The sequence below is a fragment of the Euprymna scolopes genome, chromosome 19 (assembly GCF_053919585.1).
Source record: "Euprymna scolopes isolate OS-2025 chromosome 19, ASM5391958v1, whole genome shotgun sequence".
Classification (NCBI taxonomy): domain Eukaryota; kingdom Metazoa; phylum Mollusca; class Cephalopoda; order Sepiida; family Sepiolidae; genus Euprymna; species Euprymna scolopes.
In genome coordinates this window covers 140523402-140541802 of record NC_136500.1, presented here as the reverse complement: position 1 = coordinate 140541802, position 18401 = coordinate 140523402, and the positions used below count along the sequence as shown (strand labels likewise).

Genomic DNA, 18401 nt, shown 5'->3' with positions numbered 1-18401 from the left:
AGTATTTTACCCACCGATTTCACGATCTTAGCCGAGCGTGGACGAACGCTTTCGGCGTTAACGCCGACGAAAGCCGAGAATTCGGAGCTACGGTGCAAGAACGCTAAAAGTATGTGAATAGCAACAACATTACAAGGAAAAGATATTACACACACACAACAAAATGGATAAAATTAATACAAAAAATTTGGATAAAATAAATCACAAACACTTACTGTAAGTGTTTTTAAAGTAAAATAAATTTATTTTGTTGAATATTTTTTTTTTTTTTTTTTTTGGTTCATTTTGTTTTCCGATAGCTTTTTTTTGGGGGGGGGGGTAAGCAACAGTAATAAACACTTCAATGTTTTTTTTTTTTTTTTTTTTTTTGTTTTTAACAAAACGTTATTAAACAGTAACAACAATGTTTTTTTTTTGTTTTTTTTTCAGTAATGTTTGTAAGGGGGGGGGGGGACAACAATTACTGTTTATCTTTAGTTCCGACTGGAAGATTTTCTACTGACTGTAGAGGCAAAGTAGGGAGCAAAGGGGTTTTCAAAGGATGTGGAAAGATGATCCTTCCCAACCGGGTAGCCTTCCGCGATTTGATATCGCTAAATTAAATAGCTGAAATGAAAGGCTGTGTATTTTTACTTTGAACAATAAAATAACTGAAATGAAACGCTATGTGTGTAATTTCAATGAAAATTATTCGTCTGCTGCGCGTTCGTTTGAAGCGCCCTGATTGGCTGATAGAGTATCGTACCGCTCGCCATGTTCCGGCGTTTTCCGACGGATGTCGATCAACGCTCGGCTAAGATCGTGAAATCGGTGGGTAAAATACTGCAGGAGTACCATAGTGTCTAGTATACATGAATCTAATAAAGGCGATATCTTTAGCAGAGCAAACTTTATTAAATCATTTCTCTCTTATAGGTCCATAAGAGTTGTGGTTGATAGGCAGAAATCAGAAGTTTACAGTATTAATGCTGGAGTCCCTCAGGGGTCCAACTCTCTTCCTTATCTATATAAATGATCTCCCAAATCATATCCTAAAATTATTTTAGACATTTATGCTGACGACACTACCATCTATGGCAACACTTCAAAGGCCGTAAATGACTAAGTTCTCTCTGATTCTCTCTCCTCTGATTTTGATAACATGGTGGAATGGGGAGAGAGATGGTTGGTTACTTTTAAAGCATCTAAAACCAAGCTTCTATGTTTACATCATCAATGCTCTGATCCCCATCTGGCATCAATCAAAATGAATGGCTCTTGTCTTGGGGAGGCTCCATGTTTTGACAAGCTTCTGGGTCTGACCTTTACTCCTGATTTGAGATGGAACACGTACATCAAATCTGTTGCCAAGGCTGCTAGAAGAATGGTAGGATCCTTTTACCACTCCAGTAGATATCTCCTGCAATTCTTTACTTGTATAACAGCCAAGTACGTCCAAGGAGAGAGTACTGTTGCCACATCTGGCCCGGAGCTGCTAGAAGCAGCTTATCCTGCTTTTTCATGGCAAGTGCTCATCTGAGCTCCAATCTATGGTCCCTCTCTGTTCTGACTTTCACAAAAAAAAAAACACTCGTCTAGCTGAAGCCACTATCAATAATTTCTCTCACTATTTATATTTATTTATTTAAACCTAAACATAGATTCCATGGACAAAGCTTCTTTCTTAGAACTGCACGCCTGTGGAACTCTCTTCCATTTGCCTGTTTTTCAGCTGACTACAATTTTGTAGTCTTCAAGTCCAATGTAAACAAATTCTTGATGAACCGTCCCCTTAAGTAATTAAATTTACCATATTTCCACTACTAACGATTACTATGACATGTTCCCTTTGACCACTGTACACTGATTAACCCTTATCTTCGAGTGGCTTCCAGGCCTTTATAAGTGGTGACTCCCTTGTAAAAAAGAAAAAAAAAATTAAATGAAGCTAGTCAAGAATATATCAATAAGAAAACAAACTTATCAAGATAGAAAAAGCTCAACACGGTTAAGAGGAGCAATTATATTTAATAAAAGATGACAAATCTGTACAAAGATATGTTGAATGCTCAAGCGTAGGGTCTAGTAGGCATTCTTTGATTTGAATATTCCACTAAGATTTCTATATGAAATAATTTTGTCTTTGAATATTTCATTAACTACTCCTTTACGTCTCGAGTGTTAGTGAAAAATATTAATTTTTCATTCACTAATTCACCAATTAACTGTTATCGCAGAGATACACCAGATAACCGTCCATTAGTGTTTCCTGCAATTTTGCCACAAATTGTATTTCATTAAATAGATGTGCACACTAAAAAAAAATTTTTTTGCAAAAATTTCTGTTGCGTCCCCAGGGGCTCAAAAGACGTCAAAAATGCCCCAAAATGGCCCATTTTGCCCCAAAATGGCCCATTTTGCCCCATAACTTTTAATCCGTCCATTAGATTTTTCTGAAAGAGCCTATTGTTCTTAATATAAATCTAGTGTGGGTGACCCTGGCAAAATTCTTTCCCGGGTTTTTTTAGTGCTAAAGACACCCCTTCATTGAGCTAACCATTAAATACTCCTTTACGTCTCAAATGTTAGTGAAGAATATTAATTTTTCATTCACCAATTAACTGTTATTGTATAGATTTCTTGTGATCTCTTGGTCTTGCCGAATTCCAAGACTAAAATTCACCTGGTCTGGTGGAGTATCTAGCTTAGTAATGTTACTATAGGCAACATCACTTGAAGATGCGCCATTCCTTGTATACACCAGTATTTAGCAGCCATACTGAAGGGATCTTATTTTGGTTTTGAATACGTTATTTTTAATATTTGTTCAGGGTTTACTTGTAGAGGAAGTATCCTCATACCATTTTGTCGTGACAAAACTTTGTACAGAGAGACTTTATCGACTCAATAGTGTCAGAAGTATTCAACTTCTTTCCTAATTATTATTTTTAATGTAGGAGCCATTTTGATATTTGAAATAACTTTTCAACTATAGAGAAAAGCTTCCTTTTTTCTCTTTTAATCTCATAAGATAGAAAAAATATATATCCTGTTTATTTCAATAAATGAAAGCTAAAAAAAGTTTTTTAAAGACTTGAAATAACTGTCCAAGAAAAACTTATGGCAATTTAAACACATTGTTACAAATTTTGTCCAAGGAATTTTTTCAAAAATTTACATGAAAACAGACAAAATGCTAATTGTATGAACTGTCGTGTTTGTAAACAGTTAAGATTTTGTTCTTGAATCCTTTAAATCTATTCAAATATCTTATCAGCTATTATGAAATTTCTCTTTTTTTTTTTTATTATTTTACTTCCGTAAGTTTTAAGAGATTGCTTCTAAGTATTTCTGAAGATTCTTTTTTATTAAGCCAGTTATTCCTATCACAACCGGCCCTGTCGGTGGGGCATTAGAATATGCCGACTGCCCCCCTGCAGAGAGTAAAAATCCCTCAATGGGGGTCCTAGATATGACCTTAAACTATATCCAGTGGTGAGGCCCCAGCTTGTGGGCTTTGGGGAGTGTGGAGCCACCCTTTAATTGCATTGCTCCCAGTTCCACTCTGACCTGGAGTGGTAGTACCTGTTAGGGTCCCAACTATGGGTTAAATAGAAACTGACTTGCAAAAAACAAATATATTCTATTAAAAAAATTTTCTTCAAAATCACCGGATTCGGCATTAAATAACCTGAAAAGGGTTGATATGCCGTAAAACAAAAACAACCAACCAACTAACCTATCACAACCGGTATAGTGTTTATTTCTTTCAGAGACCATGTTTTTAGATAATTTTTTAGGTGCTGATATTTTGTTATCGTTTCCCGTTCAGCTCTATTAAGGCCAAAATCATTTGAGACTGTGACATCAATAATGAGCGCAGTTTTTTTGGGCTTGTTCCATATTACAATGTCTGGCTTGATGGCCTTGTTTTTTATGTATCTGCCCACCTGTAAGCCTTTGTCATAGAATACTGTCACTTGTTCGTTTGATGTTATCAGTGGTGGTTCATGTTCCCAGATGTTCGTCAATCTGTCGAGTCGCATCTTTCCACAGATCTTCCAATGGAGGTACTTACATACTTTTTTGTGACGGACAGTGTAAAGACCAACAGTAAAGATTTTAAACCATAGAGCATAGGATCTAGTAGGCATCCAAATTTTCTCTCTTACATAAATGGATTTTCTCCATACTATGAATTTATCGTGTGCATATTTGATATGTGGGCACCGTTGCTAACTGTTAAATACTAATTAGATATTTTTATTTGGTACTCTTGCAGAATTTGACCCAGATCCTCTAGATTTTCCATCAATTATAGTTTGGGCTCGACCAGCAATCACCAGATTAAACCAAGCAAAATTACAGAACAGACAAATTTCAAAACAAACAAACCAGAAAAAAAAAATAGAAATAAAATAAATAAAGAATAACAAAATCCTACTGTAAATTTACTTAATATTTATTTATTTTTTTCAAAAAAATTTGCATTTTGTTACTTTTATTTTTTTTTTGCAATTATTTTTTCAACAAAAGTGTTTTTTTTTTTGTTTTTTTTTTTCAAGAAAAGATGTTTTTTTTTTGCCATAAATTGTTAGGTGGAAAGTACAGTGGGTTTTTTTTTTTTTTTTTTTTTCCAAGAAAATTTAATTTTGGGGAGTTTTTTTTTTTAAAGAAAATTGGCAGTAAAGTTTTTTTTTTTTTTTTAAAACAGGTGTTTATTTTTTTTTATTAGAAAAGATGAATGATTTTATAAAAACTGTAAATTGTTAGGTGAAAGTACAGAAAGTTTGTTTTCAAGAAAATTTACAAATTATATTTTGTCAACAAATGCTTAAAAATTAAACAGAAAAATGTAAACCCTCCCATCACTCAAAATATAATTTTAAAAATTACATTTTTTATACAAAAGACAAAAAAAAAATGTTGATTTAGTGTTTCAACATTTGACCAACGCTTGACTTAATCCAGTGATTGTCTGTTGAGCCTGAGCTATAATTAACAGAAAATCCTGAGGATCTGGGTCAAATTCTGCGGGGGTACCTCTTATTTTGTAAACATCACTGGAGTTAGATGTTAAAATAACAAAATAATTAATGCAAGCTGAAGTCATTTAACATGGGATTTTTTTAAAATCTTTTTTTCTCTTTGTCAGCTTCTTCAAATCAAATCTGTGATTGCAAAAGAAGGTCTCAAAGGTTATATCTATATCGAGGCCTTTAAGCAGACCCATGTGAAACAAGCAATTGAAGGTGTCGGTAGTTTGAGAATGGGCCGATTCCGACAACGGGTCAGTGAAAGTTTTTTTTATATTCCTTGTTCAAATTCTTATCACAAATTAAGGTACGTCTTTACAATCACACATCTATGAGGGCAGAGTTAGATACAAGGTCGGTTTTAAATGGGGAGAAATTCAACCTCTCCCTCCCCCCCTCAAAAAAAGGAGCACTCTGGATTCTGTGAGAGATTGTGGAGCCATATGGTAGTGAACAAGTAGGGTTAACTCACTATGAATGCAGCTTTGGAATTTAAATAAAGAAAAATGAAGAATGTGCAAACAGTTATGATAATCTTGGACATCAAAGAGTTACATAATTGCCTAATTTCGGAAGAAGTCAGTTTTAAAGAACACAAAAATGAAAGGGCTAGATATATAGGTAACGACAGGAGCGGAGAGAGAGAGAGAATCAGGGAATGGAAAAAAAACGGACATTCCAATCATGTAATCAAGCAACAGCTGAGAAGCACATCAAGTTTATGTAGAATCGGAGTCCTCAAAAAATTACATGTCAGTTTGCTGCTCGACCCAACATCATTTAAACCTGGAACAAAAGAAATTTTCTTGTGGTGTTTGGATGTTGGAAAGGTCTTTTATTCTAGCGTCCACAAGACGAGTAGGAATTAAAAGCAAAAAACGGCAATAAAGTTTTATTTGGTGTTAGCAACCCGTTTAAAGAACTACCGATGTTTATTATAATTTTAATTCATGAAGATTTTGTATTTATTTTCTCTATTGAATATATATATACAGGGTGTCCACAAAGTCCGTGGACACCCTGTGTGTGTGTGTGTGTGTGTGTGTGTGTGTGTGTATGTATATATATATATATATATATATATATAATATTTATTTTCTTCACAGGGAGATAACTCCATGTAAAGCACCGGTACTCCCTCCCCATCTTTAATACTAGATTTTCTTCCTAAACATCCAACCTTTTATTCAGTATCATAACAAATTGTTTTTACGCTGTAAAAAAAAAAAAAAAAAAAAAATACTTGATGAAATTAAGTGAAATTTTTTTTCTGAGAACTTTGTTCCATAACGGGTACATAAAATATAACCTTTTTTCGATATTTTTATTTTTTAATGTCTTGATTAAACTGTACAAGTACCTGTTTAATTAATCTCTCAATGTTATGCAGTCAATTTTTTTTTTGTCAGCCAGAGAAAACTTGTAACACTTCGTTTTTGTATAAAAATATAAAAACTTTTATTTCTGTTTCTTTCTTTATTTCCTCGTGTGCTAGAGACTGAGAATGGGAGGTGGGTGGATGAAGCCGCACTTGTGCAATGTTGATTGCCAGTTGACTGTAAGCTTTTCTCCCCTTTGCCTTTTTCTCTGGGCTATATATGTGATTTCCTTGACAGCTGCAATATGCATAATGCACACAAGCAAATCCGATTACCAGATGGTGCCTCTATATACACCGCAGAGTTACAGGCTATTAAGATGGCTCTTGAACTGGTCCAGGAGTCTAGTGAAAACAAATTCCTTATCTTCAGTGACTCCATGTCCAGCTTAATTGCATTGAAAGGAGGGAAAGTAAACCACCCGTACATACTGGAAATTATAGAAACATGCCAACACCAAATAAAGAATAATAAAACAATAGTACTAGCATGGATACCGAGTCATGTCGGCATAAGAGGAAATACAGAAGCTGACAAACTAGCTAAAGAAGCAACAAAGCTGATGCCTTCAAACAGAAAAATCCCATACACGGATAGGAAAAATAAAATAAACTACTACATAAAAACGAAATGGCAAAAACTATGGGACAAACAACTAAACAACAAACTTAAAGAAATACACCCAAATGTTGGGCAAGAGAGAACCATAATACCAATAGGAAAAGTAGACACTATATTCACCAGAATCCAAATTGGTCATTCAAGACTAACACATGAATACCTTCTGAAAGCAGAAAGTATCCCTCAATGCAGAATCTGCCAACAACCACTAACCATTAAACATATTAATGAAATGTAAAAAATATGAAAATATTTGTACGAAATATTTCAAAGAACAAAACCTTAGAACAATATTTGAAAAAGAAACACCTTACAAAATATTAGATTTTCTGAGAAAAATTAAACTTTTGGAACTTATTTGAAAATAAAGCAAACCACTGCCTAAAGTCTCAAATGAAGAATATTCTCTTCACCTTTTATGGCATGAAATGACCTATAGGGTTGATGTGCCGTTAAACAAAAACTTACCTACCTACCTTGACAGCTGCGTGCGTCAAACAGTTGACCTTTCATCACTGACAATATCAATTCTGACATCCTGACTCCATCCTTCAGTGCATTGGCTACCAGCCATCATGCGTGCATTTGCGCGTGTACACCTTCAACGCATGAAGTGTATCCATCATACGTACATGATAAGAAGACACATCGATACTAATATTGATATACACGACAAAACTAAAAATTGCCTTGATCTAGAAGGATTTCTCCTTCATTGACTAGGTCCTGGATATGACCTAAAACTATATCCGATGGTGAGACTCCACCTTGCGGGCCTTGGGGAGTGTGGAGCCACCTTTTAATTGCCATTACTCCCAGGTCCACTCTGACCCGGAGTGGTAGTACGTGTTAGGGTCCCAACTATGGTTTAAATAGAATCTGACTTAAAAAAAATATACTCAAATAAAAATCGTTCCTCAAAATAACTAGATTCGGCATTAAATAACCTGAAAAAGGTTAATATGCCATAAAACAAAAACAACCAACCAACCAACCAACCTTCATTGACTAAGGACAGAAAAACCTGACGTATAATATAAGAACAGATACTACATTTTGTGATGGGCTGAGAACAACAAAATTTGTGATATTATGAAAAATAATTGAGTTCAGAAATAAAAAAAAAAATTAAAGCATTTAAACAAGAGAATGAGTGAAACAACAATGAAAATGAGGATAACAGACCACAAAAAGAATGAATGCATATTTAAACATGAATATCATTGCAAAACTTGCTTGGCTGTTTAATGAGGATAGGAAGGGTTGGATTGGGGTTTAAGTGACAGAAATATGAAGTGTGTTACAATATTTTTGGAATATAATGGGGTATGATCCCGCATAATCGGGAGATTCTATTTATAAACGATGCTGCTAGAAACTGACAAATCGAAGTAATTCACGTTCTACTACCAACCAATCAGAAACCAAAATTGCTCCACAAATATTAAACTTTTCTGTAGCAATTTCACATATGTTTTCTCTGTCTCAAAATCAAGAACTGTTTACTGCAAACCAGTCACCTCTCAGGACTTGTGTAGAACAACGAACCATCGGAAACTGTTCTGAAACTAAATATGGCTTACACTTCTAGAAAGTGCATAGAAACTGACAAATCTAATAAATTCACGTTCTACTACCAACCAATCAGAAACCAGAATTGCTCCACAAATATTAAACCTTTCTGTAGCAATTTCACATATGTTTTCTCTGTCTCAACACGGGAAGAATCTGTTGCCCTGTGGATTCCAGGACTTGTGTAGAACAACGAACCATCGGAAACTGTTCTGAAACTAAACATGGCTTACACTTCTAGAAAGTGCATAGCTAGTTGGTCTAAGCCATAACTCAAAATAAAATTGTTCGAAGGAAGTAATATATTCGACCCAAAAGTTTCCAAGAAGTCGGTTAAGTAATAGTATAAGGCAATTATTGTCCTTTGTTTCTCTTTCGGTTGGCTTATGTGATGTAATTACGATGTGATGCTTATGTTAAGGTGCTGCAAGGAGTTAAATGCTCCCCTCCCATCCCCTCACTTTCTCATTCACTTATCTTTGTAATTACAGAACCTTAATGAGATGATATGCAATGTCGGGTCAGATCAGACTTCGCACTACTGATCTAGAACCTGACTCAAAGTTGTGTTAACATCTTGCTGGCAGTTCAGGTAAGCTGCTGGAAAGAAACAGTTAGCAATCAACTTTTGTTAGTAGAAAAAAAAACATACTTTTTTTTAAATATTTTTCTTGAAAAAGAAATTGTTTTCGATCATAGTTGTTTCTTGCAGATAATTTGATTTTCATTCATAGTTGTTTCCATGTTTTTGTTTAAAAAAAAAAAATCTTACTTTGGAAACGTTTGTTGTAAAAAAAAAAAAAGAATTCTTTTTTTGAAAAGAAAACTAAAAATAATAATTAAACTTATGGTAAATCTTATCTTGTTTTTTTTTTGTTGTTGTTGTTTTGAATATTGTTATGGTGTTAAATGGTAATAAAATGAAAGGAACACAGAACTTTTAGAAACAAACATGTATTCACATATATTACAGGCAAGGTGGGTTGAGCAATACCATTCCTCAACTGTTGGGGGTTTACACACAACCTCCTTGGCCACATACCAATCTCTGACTGCCGGGCACCGGTACTCATTACTGGAAGTGATGTCATGAGATAGTCCATTAATCCCATGGAGGGGCGTTTCCAACAAATATATTTTCTGGCAGTGTTTACGTCTTTTTTTTTTTTTTATATCTGGTTATTTATCATAAACTGCTAAAACCTTGTGTCAGGTTCTGGAACAGTATCAGTGCAGTATGTTGACTCTGATACCCTGTTAAATTTACCAAAGCTGAACAAGTTTGTAATGGTTTGTAGGGTACGTTGGTTTGGCCATGTTGAAAACAATGATTCTTGAATAAGAAAATGCAAAGCTCTTGAGGTAGGATGACCCAAGAAAACTCGACGAGGGTTATAGACAATGGAATTTGAATTAAATCAATCCTCAAAACTGCCAATCTTGGAGACTGGAATTGCAGGTTGCTGGAAGACATCATATTTTTGACCAAGGGAAATAAGACGATAGAATGAATAGGATGAGTTACTGATCCTGAACTTGACTTAAAGTCACATTGGCATCTGTATTAAAACTACCACACCACATAAGACTAACCTTATTTGATGTTTAGGTGCAAAAAAATAAAGATCTACAAACTCAAATGTCCAGATAATATTTAATACATCATCATCAGTATTGATGGAGAACCTATCCCAAAGTCACATCTGCATCTTCCGGCAGTTTACAATAGTCAGCCAGAAAAGTTCCCCGAAAAAGCCAATGCAGACACTGCTAGATGAAAAATTCAAATCGCTGAAAACAAGACTTTAACACAAAAAGATAAAGTTTACCATAAGTTTAATTATATGAGAGAAATTATTTTATTTATGTTCTTGAATTTTTTAGATGAGGACTTGGATTCTTCGGACTACTGTTCACAATGTTTCAGTCAATGTAACCCCCCGACCTTCTCCACGTGTATCTTGTCGAACTCGAGAATTTGAATGGAACACTTTAATTTACTTCATGGGGTCAGCATACTTTTGTTCTGTCAGCCATGACTGGATAGACGCCCTAAATAATTTGCAATTGTATTTTTCGATTGCCCACACTAAGAATCGAACCGTCAGTGTTCAGGAGAATATCACTTTTGCAATTGATTTTTTTCAAGTACTCTAACCACGACGCCACAGGTCCTTGTACAAAAAGGTCGGAGGTTACATCGACCGAAATGTTGTGAAAATGACACTCAAGATAGGAACAGTAGAATTCAAATAATACAAAATTTCTTTTTTTTTTTTAAGGACAAATATAAAAAAAAAAATTTTGCAATTTTTTTTTTTTTTTTTTTGTCGAGAAATAAGATTTTTTTTAGAAATAAATTTGTAAAAAGTTTTTTAAGACAAAAACATAGACCACTATGAACAACATTCAAATGTTTTGGTTTTTTTTCGGGAAAGTATCAAAAAGATGCACAAATATAAAAAACCACTTTTCTTAAAAATAATTGTTTTCTATCATAGTTGTTTCCATGAAAAAAAAAAAAAAACAAGGAAAATGTTTCTTTGATACTGCCTAATGGAATATTCGCACATAAAATTGGACAGGCTAAAAGAAATAAGGCACTTGGTGGAAGGAGTGGGGGATTATGAAGAATTCTATTCTTCTAATTATGAAATTTTGATTCATTCATTGATTCTGGAAGTTGTTCATTTCTAAATAAAAGCTTTTTCTTCACAGATGGTGCCTATCCAGGAAATAACCGATGTTTTGAAAGTAATACACGAATCTACAAATTTAAAACCAAAGTCGTGGGTGCGCCTCAATAAGGGTATTTACCAGCATGACTTGGCTCAGGTAAGATCATCAAACCACTAATTTTCTTTTTAAAGTAACAATATTCCACCATTGTCTGGGAAAATTGAGGAAACTGTGATGAAATGCTTTAAAAATTGGTGCAAACCTGATTTTCTGCAGCCTGTAATGTCTGATGGCAGACAAAATTAATAAAGAAAAAAATGCTTATTGGTTCTATATATTATGTGGGTTAAATTATAAAAAAACGATTGTCGAAATTAGTAACATATCCAAGAATTATGAAAAGTGATTAAATGTAAGTTATTGGATTGATGTGTTTATAATGAACTGAATAGCCCAGATATAGTCTTAAAGTTAATATTTTAGTAAGAGGGGGTCGATTATGTGGGTTACATAATTAAAAATGATTGTTGAAATTAGTAACATATCCAAGAATTATGAAAAATTATAAAATGTGAGTTATTTGATTGATGTGTTTATATAATGAATAAACAGCCCAGATATTGTCTGAAAGTTTTTATTTTAGTAAGAGGGGGTCGATTATACAGGTTAAATCTTAAACAATGATTGTTGAAATTAGTAACATATCATAGAATAATGAAAAATGATTAACTGTGAGTTATTTGATTGGTGTGTTCGTAATGAAATAGACAGGCTAGAAGATGTATCAAAGTTGTTATTTTTGTAAGAGGAACGGGATCATATCGGTTAATGAGGGGGCGATTATTTGGGTTACTTTATTAAAAATAATTCTGGAAATTAGTAACATATCCAAGAATTATGAAAAATGGTAAAATGTGAGTAAATTGATAGGTGTGTTTGTAATAAAAAAAAAAAACAGCAATACAATGTCTGAAAGTTATTATTTTAGTAATAGGAGGTGGCGATAATGTGGATTAACTCTTGAAAAATTATTGTCGAAATTAGTAACACATCCAAGAATTATGCAAAAATGAAGTTTTAGTTATTTGATTGGTGTGTTTATAATGAAATAAACAGCCCAGTCAATGTAGCAACTTTATGATTTTAATAAGAATTGGGCGATTATATGTGCGCGCTCATTAAATTTGATTGTCGAAATTCATAACATATCCAAGAATTATGAAAAAATGAAGAAGTGTGAGGTATTTTATTGATGTGTTTGTAATGAAATAAACAGCTGAGAAATGTCTCAAAGGTATTATTTTAGTAAGAGGAGATGAAAATGACGGTTGAAATTAGCAACATATCCAAAAATTATGAAAAATGATGAAATGTGAGTTATTTGATTGGTATATTCATAATGAAGTAGACATACCAGACAATTTATGAAAGTTATTATTTTAGCAAGAGGTGGCGATTATTTGGGTTACTTCATTAAAAATAATCGTCGAAATTAGTAACATATCCAAGAATTATGAAAAATGATATAATGTGACTTACTTTCTTGGTGGGTTTGTAATGAAATAACCAGCCATACAATGTCTAAAAGTTATTATTTTAGTGATAGAAGGGGGCGATAATGTGGATTTACTTATGAAAAATGATAGCAGAAATTAGTAACATACCATAGCCTATGTATCAATGTTTTTATTTTAATAAGAGTGGAGGCGATAATGTAAGTTAAATCATGTGACATGGTTGTTGAAATTAGTAACATATCACAAATTATGAAAAATGATGAAATGTGAGTTATTTGGATGATGTGTTTGTAATGAAAAACCAACCAAGACAATGTCTTAAAGTTATTATTTTAGACATGTGAGCGATAATGTGGATTAAATTGTCGAAATGTGTAACAATCCAAGAATTATGGGATTCAACGAGATACGTTAAGATATATACTTACAGATTACCAGGAGTCACCCTGGATTCAATGAGATACATGCAAATGTATGCAAGCAGAATACATTGTCAGTTGGGATGTAATGAGATAGATGCAAATATATACTAGCAGAATACTTGGTGTTTCCTTGGATTGAACTAGATTGATTGAAATATATACTAACAGAATACCTTGCGTCGCCCAGGATTTCATGAGATTGATTGAGATATATACTAGCAAAACACCCAGCGTTGCCCGGGATTGAATAAATAGGTGAGAATATATATCAGCAAAATACCTGGCATCGCTTGGAATTTGATGAGATAAATGTGTTGCATATTACCTGTCCTTGCATATACATGCTGTAAATTACCTACCCTAGGTAAGATACAATTATTTCATATGTGTAATACCCGTCTTATGTAGGTAAAATATTCTTTTGCTCGAAATAGCAAATGATACATAAACATACAAAAATTCCTCTCTCATAAGAATAATAAATATATTACAAAACCAAATTCAATTTTTTCATTGTGTATACGGTCCCGCGCAACGCCGGGTTGCCCCGCTAGTCTATATATATAAAAGCGAAAATGTGTGTATGTTCGCTTTTTGTGTATGTCCAAGAAAGGCTTCTTTCAGAGAAGCGGTCGGGCGGCTCGCAACTTCTTAAAACTTTTTATATCACATATAAATTTTAATATCTCCGAATTAACAACGGAGCTCGCCTGTCTATTTAATTTGCTCGACTTCGGGAAGATAGATATTCAACATTTGTCGCTCGCCGCATGTGGATTAGTTTTTTTCGTATAATAAAAGCGACGCTAATTCTGGCGGTATTTTCCGTCTATCGGCGGAAATGTCCGAAAGCAATCAGATTTGATCAATGTGGAAATATTTTCCTTATATCAAACAATTGCTATTCAAATTGGACAAGGGGAGCTGGTCCCCACCCCCCACCAACATCTTGGGGAAACAAAAAAAAAAGCTTTCCGCAGTAAATGAAATACTATCCCGCAAAGTTGACCTCATTAAGTCATTAAAACGTGCACCTGCCAAATCTAAGTAATTAAATAAATTCAAACGTGTTTTCGTTAGTATCTCGCGGTGAGGCAATGGTTAACGTCGCACTTTTTTTTTTTCACACTTTAATTTCCAACTTTGCCTCAAGGGTTCTTGTTCGATCCTCATACTCACCTACCAAAACTTTTTTTTTTTTTTTTTTTTTTAACTACCACCCCCCACCCCCACCCTCGGAGTTTTGATTTACCCAAAACCACACACACCTCCAAACACCCGGGTAACGCCGGGTACCTCCCTGCTAGTATAAAATAAAACAATAAAATACATTATAAAACTAAGGAAAAATATAAATTAATATAAAGATAAAAATATAAAGATAGCCAAGCTCCTAGTTACAAGACTGAAAGAGTAAACAATTGTAAATAAAACAATAATCCCATCAAAACTTATAAAGAAAATACCAAAACATTAATTTCATATATATATATATATATATATATATAAAGTAGATTGTAGTTTGCTTGAAGCATTGTTGAAGAAAATTATAAGGTAAAATTAAAAGCCAAGAACAATGCGAGATTTTTTTTTTATATAGAGTAAAATTAAATGAAAACAAAAAAAAATAAATTTCTTTTTTTGTTGTTTGTTTTTTCTTTTTCACACAAATTTCAACTCTAAACAACAGTAATTTTTTTTTTTCTGTTGTATTCAATATATAACACCATTGAATACAACAGAAAAAAAAAAAAATGACTGTTGTTTAGAGTTAAAATTTGTGTGAAAAAGAAAAAACAAACAACAAAAAAAAGAAATTTATTTCTTTTGTTTTCATTTAATTTTACTCTATATAAAAAAAAAAATCTCGCATTGTTCTTGGCTTTTAATTTTACCTTATAATATATATATATATGTATATACTAGCATGGGTACCCAGCATTGCCCGGGTTGACATAAAATTCCGTTTTGAACACATATGCTATACTACCTCAACAACAATTTCAAAAATAAAAGAACGGATAAAAACTTGTAAATGTAATTGCTCAAAAAATAATTATGTGATACTCTCTCCACCAGATATTTCGGCAGAAGGGATACAAAGAGGAGAAGCTATTCTCCAGATAGTGAGCACTTTTTGTTGTCCATGCGTTCGACCCCCCCCCCCAAAAAAAAAAAAATATAAAAAAAATAAATGAATCAAAACGACTTTTGTTTCAATAAAAATAGCAGCAAGTGCTTGAGCGACCTACAAAAAAAATCTTTTTTTTTAATTAGCCGCGTAGGCACTAAACTGAAATGCGAACGAAGGGAAAAGGTAATTTTCAAAAAGCATTTATCCGCTGTACCACGACGACTGATAAGCTCATAGACAGAAAAAAAATATTTATAAACAACTAGCAGGGGTACCCGGTGTTGCTCGGTTGTTTGGAGGTGTGTGTAAGGGGGAGGGGGATAAAGTTTAACCTAAAGGGGGGGGGGGGTAAAGTAAAGAATAAGCGGAGTAATAACCTTGTTTAAATATAAAAAAAAAAAAAACGATGTTAAACTTCTCTAAAAAAATCAGCAAAACCAAAACAAAAAAAACAGCGAACAAACGTAAAACTTCTTTAAAAAAATAATTGGAAAAGCACAAAGCAAAAATCGCGGAAAAACACAAAGCAAAAATCATAGAAAAACAAAAAAAACACAGCGAAAAGCAAAAAAATAAAAATAAAAAAATAAAAAATGGCATAAATAACCCTTTGATTCTGTTAAGTAAAATTCCATTCCAGTTTTTCTAAGCAACTATGAAATAAAAAAAAAACCCAAACCGGTGTTCTTTCATAACTGTCCCTTGTGGACGATCCTGCAGTGCTGTTAAGTGGTGGCAGGGGAAGGAGGAATTTATTAGAGAGAAAAGGTTTTACCACTTCCATAGATTTTAACCGAATTTGGCAGTGAACTCTCAGCAGAAAGAATATAGGAATCTACGATAATCGAGGAAGTGGAGAGGTAATATGCCTATAACACACCTCAGATAAAGTGCTGCAGTTTGTGCGTATTTCATTTGCATGAAATGTTTTTATTTTTAATCCTATTAAGGTCAAAATCAGAGGGGAAAAATGAGTTCATTTTATATATATAAATATATAGGGATAACGTGTACATGACATTTAAGTGAAGTTTAAGAAAATTCCTTTCACTGGCTAAAAACACAAATTCTGTCAGTTTATTTGTGTTTTTTTTTTGTTATTGTTTTTTTTTTTTGTTTAATTTTTTTTTTTTTTTTTCACGCTAGAAACTTAGTAAATTATTGGGTGAAGAGTTTTTACTTTTTATGTTTAGAAGTTTACAGGGGAAATAACTCTGTTTCTAAAAAAAATCTATGTTGGAAATAATAATCTTCTATATAAATAAAATGAACTCATTTTTTCCCGTCTGATTTTGACATTAATAGGATTAAAAATCAAGATATTTCATGCAAATATAATATGCACAAACGGCAGAACAATATCTGAGGTGTGTTATAGGCTTATTATTTCTCAAATTCCTCGATAATCTTAGATTTCTATACTTTTTCTGCTGAGAAGTCACGGCCAAAATCGGTTAAGATCAATGGAAGTGGTAAAATATTTTCTCTCTAATAAATTCCTCCTCCCCCTGCCACCACTTAACACCGTTTGGGGATCGTTCACAAGGAACAGTTGAGAAGAGAACACCAGTTTGGCTTCGTAGTTCTTTCATGTGAAGTTATTTAAAATCACTAAACTAAGCTGCAGTGTCTGTGGCGTAGTGGTTAGCGTGCTGGACAATTCACATTATATTTTCACGTTCGCGCCGACCTACCGTAGTCGTTTTATTAAATGTCAAAAAAAGACCTACCGTAGTCGTTCTATTAATGTCAAAATCAGACGGGAAAAAATGAGTTCATTTTATTTATATAGAGATAATAAAGTAATGGATTTTTTGTATATATTAATAAAATTGTGAACAAACAAACAAACAAGAATACAAATTTATATATATATATATAGATTACATAGTAGCCTAATGATACATAATATGCACTTATAGCTACGAATTTTCATTCCCAACTGAAAAAATACAAAAATATATAAATCATAAAATCATACCTACATTAGTCAGCTGGGGTGACTGGACACCCCAGAAGGACAAAGCAATGTCTACCTCCAAGGAAAACTGAGATACAATTGTGCCACACCACGTGTTCTATACCCTCAGTGAGTCAGGAGAGTACTAGGAAGGAGAAAAAGAAATAAGTTGCCAAAAAGAATTATGAGCACTTGAACAAAATTGGGGGTGGGGGTGACAAAACACCCTATGGGACTAACGCAGGGTTAAGAGCTGATTCTATACATTCAATCTGTTATTATAACTTTTTTCAGGTTGTTTATGCGGAGCCGGATATGAACTTAATCCATCTGAAACTCCTACCACGTATTGACTATAGAATTGACCGTAGTAAAAGGAGAAACCTCAATTCTTCAGTAAGTTTTATTTATTTATTTATTACTAGTATAGTCATCAAGCATTGCCCGGGATGGGGGGGGGTATAAGAGTTAAAAATTGTGTGTAACATCTTTCATTTAAAATTTTTCTCTCCCTATCTCTATCTATGTCTATCGTGTCCTATCCATTAACCCCTATATCCCTATAATCCGTACTCTCATTTTCTCTTGCAACTGGACATTGCCAAATAACATTAAAAAATTGTTTAAATGTAAACCCTAAGAGTAGACAATGCTTAAACCCCTGTGGAGTTAAAGTTTGGGAGGAAGAGAAGGGGGGGGGTTGTAGTTTGTCAACCTTACAGGTAATAATTTTACACTAGCGGGACCTGTGGAAATTCCACAGCAGACTCTTTCACATGTAATATATTAATGTTGGCATTCTGTGGATGTTCAGCATAAATGGAGATGCCCTGATATTATTGTAGCTCTTTTGTTAAAACTGCAAAAGTATTTTATCTAAGCTAACAGAGAGACTCCATGTAACCCGGTCATAAAATACACTTAAATATGATATTTTAATGTATGCAGATTTCGCATATATACTCTATATATAGAGTCAATTTGTTATCGATTTTTATATATTATAAAGTTGTGATTTCAAAAATTAAAAAAAAATATATATCCATATGATTTGGGTGCATCAGCTTGAATCGAAACCAAAACTTATGGAGAATATATATAA

At 33.4% G+C, this 18401-nt stretch overlaps 1 protein-coding gene across 1 annotated transcript in view; it reads left to right on the top strand.

The window, feature by feature from the left end:
* The window catches only part of LOC145240007 (transcription elongation factor SPT5-like), a 72888-nt gene that overhangs the window by 27437 nt on the left and 27050 nt on the right, over positions 1 to 18401 (top strand). Inside the window, exons 7-9 of the mRNA XM_080103603.1 lie at positions 5135 to 5269; positions 11306 to 11422; positions 17594 to 17695. Coding sequence (XP_079959729.1) covers positions 5135 to 5269; positions 11306 to 11422; positions 17594 to 17695 — 354 coding nt within the window. The remainder of the gene's footprint in view (positions 1 to 5134; positions 5270 to 11305; positions 11423 to 17593; positions 17696 to 18401) is intronic.